Here is a 14,760-nt window from a genome sequence, read left to right as displayed (position 1 = left end):
CCCTCCCCCACCCCTCCCCTGCTTGCGCTCTGTCTTTCTCTCTCTCAAAAATAAATAAACGTTAAAAAATATATCAAAAAAATTCCATCCCAGGTGAATGTCAGCCCTCGAGGAAGATTGGAGTATACTCCTCCACAATGAAGACACTTCCTCAGGATATGCACATGGTACTGAGGGGGTTTTGGAGTGATCAGGGTTTGGAGCCGATGACCAAGAAAGAGTTCTTAAGATGTCCTTGGTACTAAAAAGGTGATTTATTAAAGCACGGGGACAGGACCCATGGGCAGAAGGAGCCACACTGGGGTTGTGAAGTGACTGGCTATATACCACAAAGTTGGGAGAGGTAAAGGCAAAAGTGAGGCCTCCAGAAGGGCTTTCAAATGCTAAAGAAGACTCCAGAAATACTAGAGGCCTAGCTATCAAGGCATTAGCACTATGACAGTAGGGGGTGCCTAGAGAAAAGTTGTACTCTGTATTTGCCTCAAGTATTTGTCAATGGGCTGCAAGTTATAAGGAAATTTAGTTTTAACTGCCATTTCCTTTTGCCATTGTTCCCCACATCACTACTGGGGTTCCAGGAAACTGAGTCCATATTGATGAGGGAGCATAAGGCAGGCTGAAGGCAAAGTACAAGCTAGCATCACCACCCCCCGCCCCCACACACACACACACCATACATCTCCGGTGGGATACGTGTGACAATTCCTCAAGCACTCCTGGCTGCCCAAGAACTAAGGAAATGACAGAAAACAGATAGTTAAACTATTAAGAGTTTCTATCAGCTTACAAATATCTTAGGACAATTATAAAAAAAAGGGGGGGACAATCTTATCAATAGCCTAAAGTCCAGGAACTCCCTACTGTCTTCATGTTAGTGTTCTGCTAGAAGGAAAAACAACTTTAGCTTGACAATAGCTCGGCCTCCATTAATCTGTGAATCTTTAGCATATGAAAACCTCTTTGGAAACGTCCCTTTGGACTCTACCTTCCCCAAGTCCATAGTATATAACCAGTCATTCTTCACAACCCCAATGCAGCTTCTTCTTCCTGCGGGTCCTATCCCCACACTTTAATAAAATCACCTTTTTTGTACCAGAGGTCTTCAAGAATTCTTTCTTGGCCATCAGCTCCAAATGCCACCATCACCCCAAAACCCCATCAATAGGTCCTGGAGACTAGGCTATTGATAAGATTGCTTTTTTCTTGTAATTTACAAAGATATTTATAAACTGATGGAGACTCCTGTCCTGCATGACTGTGACCTCTTATCAGTTAACCATTTGTTTTCTCCTTTCCTTTGTTTTTGGGCAGCCAGGGGTACCTGAGAAATAGCAGGCACATCCCATGGGGGGGGGGGGGTGGCTGCGTGCACTTTGCTTTGCCCTCAGCTTGCCTTATACTCCCTCATCAGTACCACCTCCATACATACAAAAGCAATCCCATTGCCTATGAATGCTCCCCATTCAAAGAGACTCCTACACACCCATGTTTTTCCCCCAAAGAGTTCCTGCCCCCATCTCCAACAAATCATCTTGATGAAGAGTAGCAGCTAGAGACTCCCACACTCCTTGCCTTCCCTCTACCCTTTTCTGTTCACGGATCCTCTCCCTAATCTCCCTGTGCTCCCACAAAAGAAACGGTGTGGAGGCCATATACCAACCCTGCCCGGACAAGTAGGGATCATGTGATGTTCACAAAGTTGCCAGGCCAGAATTCTCTTTTTTCAGGACTCTTTGCTCTTTGAGGTATGGTCTCCCTCACCCTCTCTCCAACCTCAGCCCCTGCATCTGGCTGCACACCAATGAGCAGGAGGTGAAGAGAAATCAGATATGCCCTGAAGGCCTGTCCCTTTGAACCCAAAGGCCCAAAAACCCTGCTCCCATCCTCCTACATACCCCCCCTCCACAGGCCCACAGGTGGAGAGCACTGGGAAGGGTTCCCACAGTGCATTAGCTCTGAACAGGGGAGGAGGAAGAGGAGTGTCATGCTATCCAGCCTCTGTTGTCAATAATTCATGAGGTTCAGACTGAGGGGCACCAGTCGGAGAGTCAGTTTTCCCTGGGCGTGGAGAAAATTAGACACAAGCTCTCTTATCTCATCAGGATATGCTGAGTACCGAAGCTGAGTGCCGCAGCTGTAGCTTCTTGGTGGAGGAATATACTATAAATCCAGTGCGTGCCTGATAGATTACTCGCTACCCATACATCCCCTTCTGAATGCTGAAATCCTTTTTTAGCCTCTCTGCAGAACTACACATACACTAAGTGAATCTCTAGCAAGCATGAGTTCTATTAAACAGCAGTCCCCAGAATTTCACAGACCAGAATTCTCTCTCCGCGAATTGTAAGGACTTGATACAGAGTTGCCAAACTGGTGATTTCACCAGCTAACAATACTTTTTTCAACCTACCCATCTGCTTTCACCATCTTTTCTTAACAAAAAGACTCCCACCACCCTTAAAAGGAGCAAAATAAAAAAGTATTAAATTAAATTAGCTTTATGAAACTCACTGTATTGTCTTTACTTGTCTCAGTTTGCCTTGAATGAGTGAAAACTTTGCCATGGATCAGCACCACTTCTCAGCCTGGCATTTTGGAGGCCACTGGGTTAAACCAATTCCGACACTAACATTTGGGTCTGTTGGGGCCTTTCTACAGAATCCCACAACCCATCTAGATTTGTTAATTCTCCCAGACACCCAGAAGGGAGATCATTTCAGCCTGCTCGGAAGAAGTGTAGGGTCAAGTCTTGGACACAGAATTTATAGCTAGAGAGGGCTTTATTCATCACCTCCTCCAGCATCTTCTGTTTACAGATGAAGAGCCTGGCCTGTGGCAACAATAATAGTGGCAATAATTACTATGTGTTTAGTAGTTTCCAGTTTATAAAGTGCTTTTACATTCGATAAATATTTATTGAACTAGGACGGAGGCTAAGAACTGGGGACATGGTGATTATGGAGAATTGAGTACTCCTGAGTTTGTACTTCCACCACTGGCTGGGAGATCCTCTCACCTCTTGCTACCTGTACAATGGGGTAGTCCCCTTGGAGTAGAGGGTATGAGAAGTCCTGTCCAGTCAGGATCTTTTTCCCTGCATGCTGGTTACCACAGTGATCAGAGTACGCACTCCAGGACTGTGAAGATGGAGGAGACCCTGAGCCAGTGTGAAGTGCCAGACCTAGCCCAGCTACTCCTCCCCATCACATCTGTCTCCCAGGCTCTTCCTCCTTCATCGGAGACCCTCACCTGGTGACTCTGCGAGGACCACAGGCTTTACTTCCATGGGCAATCTCAAAACATTTGCCCTCTTCTGAGCTATCACATACGTAGACCCAGACTTTCTTGGAGAAGGAGGTCCATCTTGAAGTTCTGAGAGGGAAAAGCAATCAACTCAAAGATCTCTCCACCACCCCGACAAATACTAGGGTCAAGCAGACGGGGGTGGGAGACGTTTCTGAGAGCGGGTAAGTTTGTGGGTTCCCGCAAAAGAACGGGCCCTAGAGAAAACCCTGGCAGACAGCACTGTCCCACATCCGCCGAGGACGGCGGGGCGCGGCGGCCCTGCGCCAGCAGGGGGCGCCAGCGGCCACAGCCGGCTCCCCGTGTGAGGAGCCGGAGCTGAGCAGGACTTACGGTCCAGCCCCAGGGCTGGCGGGCTGGCAGGCGGGCTGGCAGCCTGGCGGGCCGGAGGGCCGGGCGGGGAGCGGGGCGGGGAACGGGGCGGGGAACGGGGTAGGGAGGCAGCCTACTAAGGGTCACCTCCTGAGCAATGCGGAGCCAAGCGAGGTCCGGCGGCCATGCCGAAGGCGGGGCTGCTGCTGAACTGCGGCGCTCGGGCGTGGAAGTCTGTGCGGATGGCCAGCTCAGGGATGACACGCCGGGACCCGCTCGCCAATAAGGTGGCCCTAGTAACAGCCTCCACCGACGGGTGAGTCCTGGGCCAGAGTCTCTGAGACCCTCTCGACTATCTAGAAACAGGTACTCTCCCCTTGACCTTTGCTTTCCAGCCCGAGTCCTCAGGCCTCACTCCCGGGGAAAGTCCGCCCCGTGAGAAAAGAGCCACGTGGTCGGCCTACAGCCTCACGGAATCCTCTTGCCTTGACTCTACTTCTGCCAGTCTCCTGCCACCGCTGCCTCTGGCTCGACTGCGCCACCTCAGTACTGCCTCCATAAATCCAGGCTCCCAGTAACTCTGGGCTGCCCCAATCAAATGGCCCCACCTAGAGTCCGGGAAGACCAAACACCAGAAATCCAAGACCCGTGCAGATTTCAGAAATCGTGTCCCTCCGCCTGAATCGACTATGGAAATAGTCCAGACTCCATTTGGAGCCCCTTACCTGGACGGGACACAGGACCCATGGGTCCAGGTTTTTGTTTAGCTCAGTACATTTTGCCCTTGCCCAACCTGTTTCTCACCCACCACTCTATCCCTGTTTCTCATACCCACAGGACTTTGCTAGATGCCAGCAAATCTAAAATGCAGTGTATGCGAAATGCTAATAGCCTACAATTGGAAAACGTGTAACCCTTACTCCCAGAGCAGTATTGTTAAAAATTTACGTGTTTTAGAGACCCATCCTTTCACATACACCCCAAAACATAATTAACAACAGAATTTTAAGATGATGCAGACTAGTAAGGAAAGCAGCTGGGGGCCGGAGGAGATCTAGTGAGACCCTCCAATCGTGGAAGTGGCTGTTGCTACACCTCCAGCTCATTTCTCTCCTTTCAGTCCCTATAGGGCATGGGGACTGTCACTGTGGGGGTGCCTGTGGAAGGTAATGTCAGTTCCTGGGAACGTAGCCTGATCACCAAAGCCATAGGAAAAACAAATAAATGAGTTCTAAAAACATGCAAAGCATGTCCATCTGTATGGTAATGGCTGTGCCGTTAGCCCTCTTACACATACGGTAGACACCGGGTCAAACAGATGGAGAGCTGCAATTCAAACCCAGGCATTCTGAGTCCAGAGCTCATTTCTCAACCATTTCCCCCCTACTGGCATTGACAGCCATCACTCCCTGCCCACAGGATCGGCTTCGCCATCGCCCGGCGCCTGGCCCGAGATGGGGCCCATGTGGTGGTCAGCAGCCGGAAGCAGCAGAACGTGGACCGGGCAGTGGCGGCGCTGCAGGGAGAAGGACTGAGCGTGGTGGGCACCGTGTGCCACGTGGGGAAGGCGGAGGACCGGCAACGACTGGTGGCCACGGTGAGCGAGCGGCAAGGGTATGGGCAGGAGCCAGAGGTGGCAGAAGGGAACCAGCCTAAGCTTCCTTCCCTGCTTTCCTACACAACATTGGTGTGATCCAGGCCCCTATTATTAACTAAAACATAACTGTGCATTATGCACCAATCCACCCGCATATTTTTGTGTGCCTTTCTATTACATCTCTGAGAATTATCCTGTCCCAGTCAGAGAATCAAAAACCACTCTAATGCTTCAACCCTGCCTTATCCCTTGGGTCCCCCAGAAAATAAGCTGGTCCTGGTTCTCCAGTAGTTTCAAATCTAATTGGGCAGATGAGAAGGGTAAATACAATTTCAAAACAGATGTTCCCATCCATGGGCTAGTAATCAATCCCTTGTTGTTTAGTTTATAGATTTGAATGCCTCCTCTAGGAGGAACGCCACCATGTTTCAGCCACCTACTGTGTACCGTTCACTTTGTTCAGAGCCTTCACGGGTTATCTCTAAACCTGACAACACACCAAGCAAGGCAAGGACTATTCTCCCTGTTTTGGAACATTCAGAACATTCCTCTTCAACATCTCAAGGTCCCACAGCCAGTTAGGAAGAGCTGTAAGTCAACCCATACCTACAAGCTGACTGTAGACCACCAGGCATTTCTCCGTTAGCATTAGGTTAGGCCTTTGGTGCACAGTTGGACTTTAGTCTCAAAGAAAGTGTCTTAGGGGCACCCCAGTGGCTCAGTCGATTGAGCGTAGAATCTTGGTATTGGCTCAGGTCATGATCTCAGGGATCATGAGTTTGAGCCCTGCCTCTGGCTCCTGGCTGACAGCACGCAGAGCCTGCGTAGGATTCTCTCACTCTCCCTCCCTCTCTGCCGCTGCCCTGCTCATACATGCTCTCCTTCTCAAAATAAATAAACTTGAAGGAAAAAGAAAGAGTCCAAGCCAGCGTCAGAGTTGGTACCTGGCACCAGCCTTCCAAGAAAATAGGAATATCTGGCAAAAGAGGCCACTCTTCCCTCAGGCCCAGGGCACACTCTTTATTCCCTAGAGTAGAAGGGAGAATCTACCCTAGATGGGAAGTATGGGATTGTGTGAACAGATTAGAATGCTGGAAGAAATAATTTGATGATCTTAGAAGAAGGGTACCTTAAAGAATGTAAACCATGGTATGATAGGCTGTATAAAGTCATTCCATTTTTAAGAAACCATTTGGCAGATACTCGGATGGGCATTGGAGAGAGCCAAATGTGTGTCCAAGAGTCACCTTTCCTGGCATAGGCTGCTGGACAGAGTCTGAGATTGGGACCTTGATCCCGAGGGTGAAGGGAGCCATCTAGCACCCTGGGCCAGTTGCTGACTGACCATATGAAATATGCATGGCAACTTAATGCCCAAATCTTGTCAGGGAAACAAGCTCTCACCGTGTCCAGGTCCTCTAAACCAGTCCTACAGCCCTGGCTCAGAACGGGGCTTAAGCTAGACCTCAAGGAGTAAATGAGATCGGACAGATGGAGTAGGGACAGGGTTCCAGATGACCCTGCAAAATGAGCAGCCAGCCAAGGAGGGACTGAAGGGGAGGGGGAGCCCTGAGAGTCCACAGCAGAGAGCACAGGCTCGGGAGTGCTGCTGGGAAGGATGAGGGACGGGGGCCTCCATAGCCTGTCCGAGGAGCTCGGATGTTCTTGGAGGAAATAAGAAGCCATGCGAGCTTTTGAGCAAGATGAAAATGGTTGTGTTTTAAAAGGATAATCTGGCACTGGCAAGAGGATATATCAGAGTAGAAAAGACTGAGCCAAGGATGTTAGCAAGGAAGCTGTTTCTGTCATTCAGGCCTAGAGCAGCAGTGGGACCAGAACGGTTATGCCCAAGAGACATTTAGAGGGAACCAACCAAGATTTTTTTTTTCCTTCTTCACCTAGTGTCGAGAAATGGGATGAGTCAAAAACAACTCTCAGGTAATTTTGTAAGGCCAATGTCAGGGCGGAGAACAACAGGATACAGTAGTTATTAGCAATCTGAGATTGGGTCTGCCTGTTAAGAGCTGTTCTCCTGCAATGGGAAAAGCTGATTCCTTAAGGATGGTTACTATCCAGCAGCTTCCAAATCTGCACTGCGAAGCTTCTCAAAGGGTGGGGAGCAGAACCCAGATCGACTGCTTCTCCCCTTGATTATATTTCTTTCTAAAAAAAATAAATCTATCAGGAAACAGCACCCAGCTCCTAAGCACTTTAGTGTAGTGATCACACAATTTACAGCAGGCTTAAGAGACACCTGGTGCCTTTCTCATTAATCTTCTGTGGTTCTCTGCCTGTTTGGTCAAAACCTAGACTTCTCCCCTCCCCGAGCTGGTACCCTCCCCGCCCCCAACATCCCTTTCTAGCTTAGTCTGCACTTTGCTCGTCCAAAGTCCATAGGCAAGACTTACACAGACCCAAGGCAGGTGGCTGGGGCTTTGTGCCGGGACACCAAAAGTTACAGAGCACCAGACAGTATTAACACTGGTTTTAGAAGCTTAGGTGATTTTAAATTTTTGTTGAATTTACACGTTGACAGCCCAAGCATTCCTTCAGCAGCATGGAAGCAACTGAGCCTAGCACCTAGTTAGCAAGAATAATTAGTTAAAACGGGAGCTAGCAGATGGTACACATTGTTAATAACACCCCTCTGTGCGCCAAATCATGAAGCACAAAGTTGATTGAGGGCCCATTTAGTCAGTGCTGCTCGCCCAAGGAATCAGAATTGCCCATTCTGGGCAAATGCCTTGTCTGGTTTCAGAATCACGTATTGTTGGTAGATTGTTTGGCCACTTATTACTCTGGCACATGCTTTTGCCACCTACTTAAAATTTATTAGCAAGGTGAGATGTTGCCATTCTTGGCTTTCCCTGTTTAAATCTGTTTCTGCCTTGAATATTCCATGCCTCCAAGCCAAAAAAAAAAAGGGGGAGGGGAGCGAAAATGACATCATAACTCAGTGTGAAACCGCTTGAAGCCCAAGCTGATACCTTCCCCACTTTGGGTCCTCCTGGGTAGCCAGTTTCATAAAGATCCCAACTCACTTTCAGAGGACACTTACAAATTACTTCTGTGGTAGAAGGGAGGCCAACCTCAGATCTACCCCCACTAACTAGCTTGGTGCCCTGAGCAGATCACTTGGCCTCTCCCAAAGCCCCAGTGGGCAGCTTCCTGTTCCTGGCGAGCCCTTTTATGTCATTACTGAGAAACTCACTTCCCTAGACTTCAGTTCCATCACTTTCACCATAAGGACATTGGGCTGGGTGCTCTAAAGGCCCCTTCCAGGGGTGACTTTCTGTTGGTCTGTTTAAAACCATTTCTCCATTCAAGTAGGTATGGACAGGTTGAGTTTGAGATAATGGTAACTCAGTCAAGAACTGGACAGTAAACTGGAGAAATGGGGCTGGGGCTGGGTGTGAAAACGAGAAAGCATCTAGAAATGGATTTTGAGGTAGAACTGAAGAAGCCATGAGCATTGAGGAGCTCCCCAAAGGGAAAGTGTGGAGAGTAAAAGGTCAGCAACAGCCCTGAAAGTGGGGACAGGAAGAAAAGACTGCAAAAGAAACTAAACAACCTGAAACATTTAGCAGCAGAGCTTAGGGTAGCTTGGGAGAGAAATGTCTCAAGAAAAAGAGACTTTTAAAAAAAATTTTTGTTTGGTTAACATTTATTTATTATTGAGAAACAGAGAGAGACAGAGCGTGACCATGGGAGGGGCAGAGAGAGGGGGAGACACAGAATCCAGAGCAAGCTCCAGTCTCTGAGGCTGTCAGCACAGAGCCCGATGTGGGGCTCGAACCCACGAATGGTGAAATCATGACCTGAGCCAAAGACAGATGCTCAACCGACTGAGCCACCCAGGCTCTCCAAGAGACATCATTTTCACATCATTTTGTTCCTAAGAGGGAATTCTTCATCAGCACTGATAAGCATACCTCCCTTACTGACCCGCAGTACTAATTCAGACCTACTCCTCTTCCTAGGCTGTGAACCTCCATGGGGGCATTGACATCCTGGTCTCCAATGCCGCTGTCAACCCTTTCTTTGGAAACATAATGGACGTCACCGAGGAGATGTGGGACAAGGTGAGAGGGGATTAAAGGAGCAGGGGACAGGCCTCAGAAAACAGCCAGAACAAACTCAGTCTGCTTTTAGAATGCATTTGTCAAGTGCAGTGTAAATGTGAGGAATCCTGGCGATTTGCACACACCTGGAGTGCACCTGGAAAAGGGCAAGTGGGAGGTGGCTTCCTCTATCCTTGCCCTTCTTTCATTTCTGCCATCTCCCCAGTTTTGTTCTTCCATTTGCTCCTTGCCAGTCTTCTTGGGCTTCATTCCCCAACTCTTTCCCCCCACATGCTTATCCAGGCTCTTCCTGGTATATTTCCAGCAGAGACGTGGCAACTAAATGCCAATAGCTAATATACCTAAACTTACCCACACCCTATCCTGCTGAAAAAGAACGATATCTCATTAGCTGGAGAACTTTAATACCTGCTAGTTAAGTGAAATATCCATTCTGGTGAAATGACCTAAGTTACCGCTTTGTAACTTACAGTCTTTGAAAAAAGACCTGTGCCCTTTTCTTAACTGCAATGTCAAGAAAATCTGAGATCCAGATGTCTGAATTCAAGTGTGGAATAATGGTTTTAATGTCAGCATATATAATTATATTTGTGATATATTTCACACACCTACAGTTTTTCATTATAAAGCCTTAATTAAAATATTTGTCTTTGTTTACTAACGTTGATATTCGCACATGATTTGGAAATGCTAAATTTTTTATGATCTCCCAAGGTTTTGTTTTTTACTCTGATGTCATCAATAATTTCTCAACACTGAAGTTTAAGGATACTAAAATATTATAGTTTGTTTATCAGTGTTTCACAGACATAAAGACCAAAGTGCCAAATCCTCTTCAGTGAGTCAGTTCCTGATTGATATTCTTTTAAGTCAAGAAACATCTTTCATGAGCAGTCTGAATAAAGACCACATGAAAATCAGTTTTAAACCAAGTAATTTTTCTTTTTAATTTGCATTTTTTAAAATGTCACAGTACATCAAATATAAATTCAGTGGTTGACCCTTGATTAAACTCTGGATTACTTTTTAAATAAGGACATGTGGGGAGACAACTGGGGAAATTTTATGATGGACAGCATATTCGGTAAAATCACTACTACCAGTGTTAAATTTCTTGGTGTGATAATGGATGGTGGTGTGTAAGAATGTCCTTATTCTTGCAAAAAATGCTGAAGGTTTTACTGATAGACCCATTGTGATGACTGTAACTTATCTTCAGTGGTTTGAGGGAAAAAAAACTATATAGATACAAGATAGGACAAATGGAGCAAAATGTGAACAATTGGTGAATCTAGGTAAAGGCTTTCTTCTGGATATTCATCGTATTTCTATTTCAACTTTTCTGTAAGATTAAAATTTTCAGAATAAGAAGTCAGCATGCGGGACATGGGAGGGGAAGATCCCAGGGGTGCCTAGAACAATGTAAATGAGGGTCATGCATTTGTTTCAAATTATGGATGCAGGGTTTTGACTGTAGACTGTGCTCCAGCTCCTCCAGTGTCCCCTCATGATCCCATTTTCCAATACATATCCAGCCAGACAGTCCATCCTGGAGGGGCCAAAAACATCTCACTCCTTAAGCTCAGAAGCCAGGGAAATGCTGGAACAATCCCAAGTGCCCAAAGTCAGGCCACATTTTCCCTGAGAAGCACCGCCTGCTCTGGGGTGCGTCTGGTAAATCAAGCCAGTTGAGTTCTCCCTAGTTGGAAGAAACATAGAAAATCCAGCTCAAATCCAAAGCAGTCCTGCTAATATAGGCCAAACATACCTGGCTGGTTAGGAAACAAGATGAACCAAGTTCCTTTCCTTCTCACCCAAACCTCATGTGTCTTTCTCTAGCTGAATCAGCTGGTGGAAGGTGCTTCCACCTGGGCCTGGGCCTCTGCGCTTGTAAGGTCCACCTAAACCATCTGAGATCTGCATCAGGCCCAACAAACATCCCAGGAGCCCTGCTATACATCCTCATGGCCCTGCCTTCTCCAGCTCTTCCCTCATGCTCTTTCTCCTTCTCTCTCCATTTCAGATTCTGGACATTAACGTGAAGGCCACAGCCCTCCTGACAAAGGCAGTGGTCCCAGAGATGGAGAAACGAGGGTACAGACAGTGAGAGGGATCGTGGATGTGATAGACCTCACATGGGCTGAGGGCCAGGGTCCCATTGGGAAGAGGGTCATTCTCTTCTTTTTCCAGAGGCGGCTCAGTGGTGATTGTGGCCTCCGTAGCAGCCTACGTCCCGTTTCCTGTAAGATCCCCCTTCTTTGCCATTTCCATCCCACCCCCCCATCCCGCATTTTTCTACTCCCCCAGCCACCCTAATTAGCATGTGTCCCCTTTTGGAGTCACACCACCAAGCCCCCCACAAAATAGATGCCTTGCCTCCACAAATCCTAATCTAGTGGCGGTTTAGCCACAAGACAGTTTTCTAGCTGGGGACCCTTCCTTATGGGAGATGCCCTATTATCTACTGCCCTTGGTTCTGTCTTATGATAAGAACCAAGAATGAACTGGAAAAAAAGACACACATTGTCTCCTTCCCCAGGGCCTGGGCCCCTACAACGTTAGTAAAACAGCCTTGCTAGGCCTCACCAAGAACCTGGCCAGAGAGCTGGTCCAAAGGAACATCAGGGTGAACTGCCTGGCACCAGGACTCATCAAGACTAGCTTCAGCCATATGGTGAGAACCCCTGGGACCCTGAGGGGCATCTTCCTAGATGGGGAAGCCCAGCACCTTCCGCCCCATCCCTGTGCTTTTTGACATTGCCCCCCATACCAGCCAGCTGTCCAGATCAGACCCCACATGCACTTTTCTTGAGGTGTGTGGTAGAGACAGGAATTCAGACTTTGCTCACACTGTTTCATTTTTCCTTAAGTGGATGAGAACTGGAAACACCCAGCAACAACCTCACTAGCACCTGACAAGAATGGAACAGAGGAGGGTGGAGGGGAATGCTGGGAACTGAGGAGGACTAGGAAGTACACAGGGCTTCTCTCCAGCCTTCCCCTCAGCTGACATGAGGGCAGTACTTTCTCCCCTCTGTCCCTCTGTCTGCTCTTCTGCCACATAAAGAGATGTCCCTTTTTCCTGCAGTTGTGGATGGACAAGGAAAGGGAGGAGAGCATAAAAGAAACCATGCAGATAAGAAGGTAAGGCTGTCACAGGGGAGGGTTAGGAAGGACAAAGACAAAAGGTCTGGTCCCTTGCACAGCCCACAGCTCGTTGTCTTTTGGTCCCACAGACAGCATGAGCGTGCTTTCTTCTGTGGCAAACACAGACTTCCCAAGTCCATGAACACTGTCACTATGGTGGCACGTGCTAGGGATCTACCTGCATTGCAAAAACCAAACAGAGGCATCCAGGTTTCAGCAGAGCACCATTCTGGGAGAAGCCCTGACTCCTCTCTCCACCTGGTTGTTACCTTCATCTCTGGGCATCCCTAGCACCCAGGGACCAAGACCAAGACCAAAACCCTGCTTTTTTAGTTCCCCTTGAATAAAAAGCCATGTTTCCAGATCTCAGATTGATGATCCTACAATCCAAATAAGAGGAATGAAGAGCTTTACTAAGTCCCAAAACTCTCCTTGCTAAGTAAACTCGCCTATTCCCCACAGGGCTCGCCAAACCCTTCAGGCACCTTTGTCTGGTTCCTTTTCCTCTAACTTTCCCTTCCAGCTTGTGGCTTCTGGAGACTCTCCCTCTCTTTTTTTTTTTTTAATGTTTTTATTTATTTTTTGAGAGACAGAGGGAGATACAGAATCTGAAGACAGGCTCCAGGCTCTGAGCTAGCTGTCAGCACAAAGCCTGACATGGGGCTCGAACCTACGAACCGGGAGATCATGACCTGAGCCGAAGTCGGACACTTAACTGAGCCTCCCAGGCGCCCACATCTTCTCTTTAGCTTCTCCATCTTATTCCCCTCAAGGACACATGCCAGCAAGGCCTACTCTTTACTGGTCCAGACATCCCAGACCCCCTCAGGTGTACCCAAAGCTGTTCTGATGTCTGGCATGAGCCGCACACCCAGTTCACAACTCACTAACAACATGGAGCCCCGTGAATGTCTGCACCCATGCTTCTTGACCTTGGATGTGTGTTACAATCAGCTGGTGAAACTACAAATGTTCAAGCTCCCCTCCCAGATATTCTTTTTTAATTGGTCCAATATAGGACCTAGGCTTCCCCCCGCTCCCTGCCCGGACAGGAGATGCCAGGGTAGAGAGGAAGTTAAGCCTCCTAGACGATTACACTGTGCAGCTATGATGGAGATCCACTAATCCAGACCTTCTAGGTTTGAGGTACCCACTCTACCCCCACCTCTAGAGCATTTTTGGTTAGGTTAAGGTGTTCCCTAACAATGCAATCCCTGATACAAACACTGAGAAGTAGCACATTCTCACAAAATGAACCTGACTTTAAGGGGAAAAAACAGATTCCTGAAAAAGTTCTCTGAAAGGGAGCAATATATATGGAATCATTTTAAACAAACCATTCACTGTCTCACTGACTACTTGACACTTGAATAGTATACGCACATGTGAAACAAAATAGCTGCTCACCAGTTTATCCGTATGACTTTGGATTTTGGTGTTCTGATTCTCCAAACACAAGTATCTCTGTATTATTGGAATATAATGTGTAGTGGTTTTTACAGCGTGCTGATTTATGCAGAATTTATTATGACAGCTTATCTTCATGGTAACCCTTTTTGACTGACAGGAAGCTTATATGCTGGTCCTGATAAATCATCTGATACTTTTTGATTAAGCAAATTCATTCCCTGTGGGCGAGGTCGGGGGTCTGACCTGTTTGATATTTACTTTCTTCCTTGTTTCTCCTATTCCTCAGGATAGGCAAGCCAGATGAGTGTGCAGGCATCGTGTCTTTCCTATGCTCTGAAGACGCCAGCTACATCACCGGGGAGACAGTGGTAGTGGGTGGAGGGACCCCATCCCGCCTCTGAGGACCTGGAGAGAACTCACCAGGCAGAGATTGGGCTCTAACTCCTAACTACTATCCCAGCACTCATCAGTTAGCCTTTCCTACACTATTCACCTTACCCTACCCCACTCCCAAAATCAATCCTGCCCTGTGAAAAGATCCAGACTTCCCTCTGGTCAAGGTATGGTCTTATGAGGATTCCCTCTGTTGCTGTAGATAAAGACTTCCCCTGAGAACATAGGGCAGGCCTGCTGAGAAAGCTGAATCTACCTCAGGAAAAACTAACATTTTTTTCCTGGGCATGGGGGACTTTGCGGGAGATGGAACTGAAGGGGCCCGGGTGGAAAGAGCAGTTGGAAAATCAACAACTTGTAAAGGGAGGTGCAAATAAAATGCAGATGACTGTATCGCTTTGAGTCGGTGTGTTCATTTGTCATTGTGAGGTACACAGATGTGGTAGCCAAGCAGAGATTCTGAGTGAACTACTTCCCTGCATCCCCCTAATGCTCCCTGTCTCCAGGACCTAAGCG

The 14,760-nt window shown here is 47.7% G+C and overlaps 1 protein-coding gene and 1 long non-coding RNA gene across 2 annotated transcripts; one reads left to right on the top strand and one right to left on the bottom strand.

Annotated features, from left to right (window-relative positions):
* Positions 1–2,783: 2,783 nt before the first annotated feature.
* LOC115300761 lies at positions 2,784–4,160 on the bottom strand. Its single transcript, XR_003912830.1, has 3 exons — positions 3,763–4,160; positions 3,250–3,372; positions 2,784–3,137 (listed from the first exon to the last, which is right to left on the bottom strand). It is a non-coding gene; the product is annotated as an uncharacterized LOC115300761 (long non-coding RNA).
* Positions 3,728–14,637, top strand: LOC115300757 (dehydrogenase/reductase SDR family member 4). The gene is made up of 8 exons (XM_029950281.1): positions 3,728–3,931; positions 5,035–5,212; positions 9,193–9,294; positions 11,318–11,388; positions 11,485–11,536; positions 11,834–11,968; positions 12,383–12,438; positions 14,138–14,637. The coding sequence occupies exons 1-8, from the start codon at positions 3,801–3,803 to the stop codon at positions 14,250–14,252; spliced, it is 840 nt and encodes a 279-aa protein (XP_029806141.1). The 5' UTR covers positions 3,728–3,800; the 3' UTR covers positions 14,253–14,637.
* Positions 14,638–14,760: the final 123 nt, after the last annotated feature.

This window comes from Suricata suricatta, chromosome 9 (genome assembly GCF_006229205.1).
Source record: "Suricata suricatta isolate VVHF042 chromosome 9, meerkat_22Aug2017_6uvM2_HiC, whole genome shotgun sequence".
NCBI lineage: Eukaryota > Metazoa > Chordata > Mammalia > Carnivora > Herpestidae > Suricata > Suricata suricatta.
Note: the sequence above shows the minus strand (reverse complement) of the source record. Positions and strands in the feature narration are given on the sequence as shown.

What these genes read in the sequence shown, in the direction of transcription:
- LOC115300757 (XM_029950281.1), top strand. Translation starts at nt 3,801, where the DNA reads ATGCCGAAGGCGGGGCTGCTGCTGAACTGCGGCGCTCGGGCGTGGAAG. An exon ending in GTAACAGCCTCCACCGACGG is followed by an intron (nt 3,932 to 5,034) that starts GTGAGTCCTGGG and finishes CCCTGCCCACAG; the next exon opens with GATCGGCTTCGCCATCGCCC. An exon ending in GAAACCATGCAGATAAGAAG is followed by an intron (nt 12,439 to 14,137) that starts GTAAGGCTGTCA and finishes CCTATTCCTCAG; the next exon opens with GATAGGCAAGCCAGATGAGT.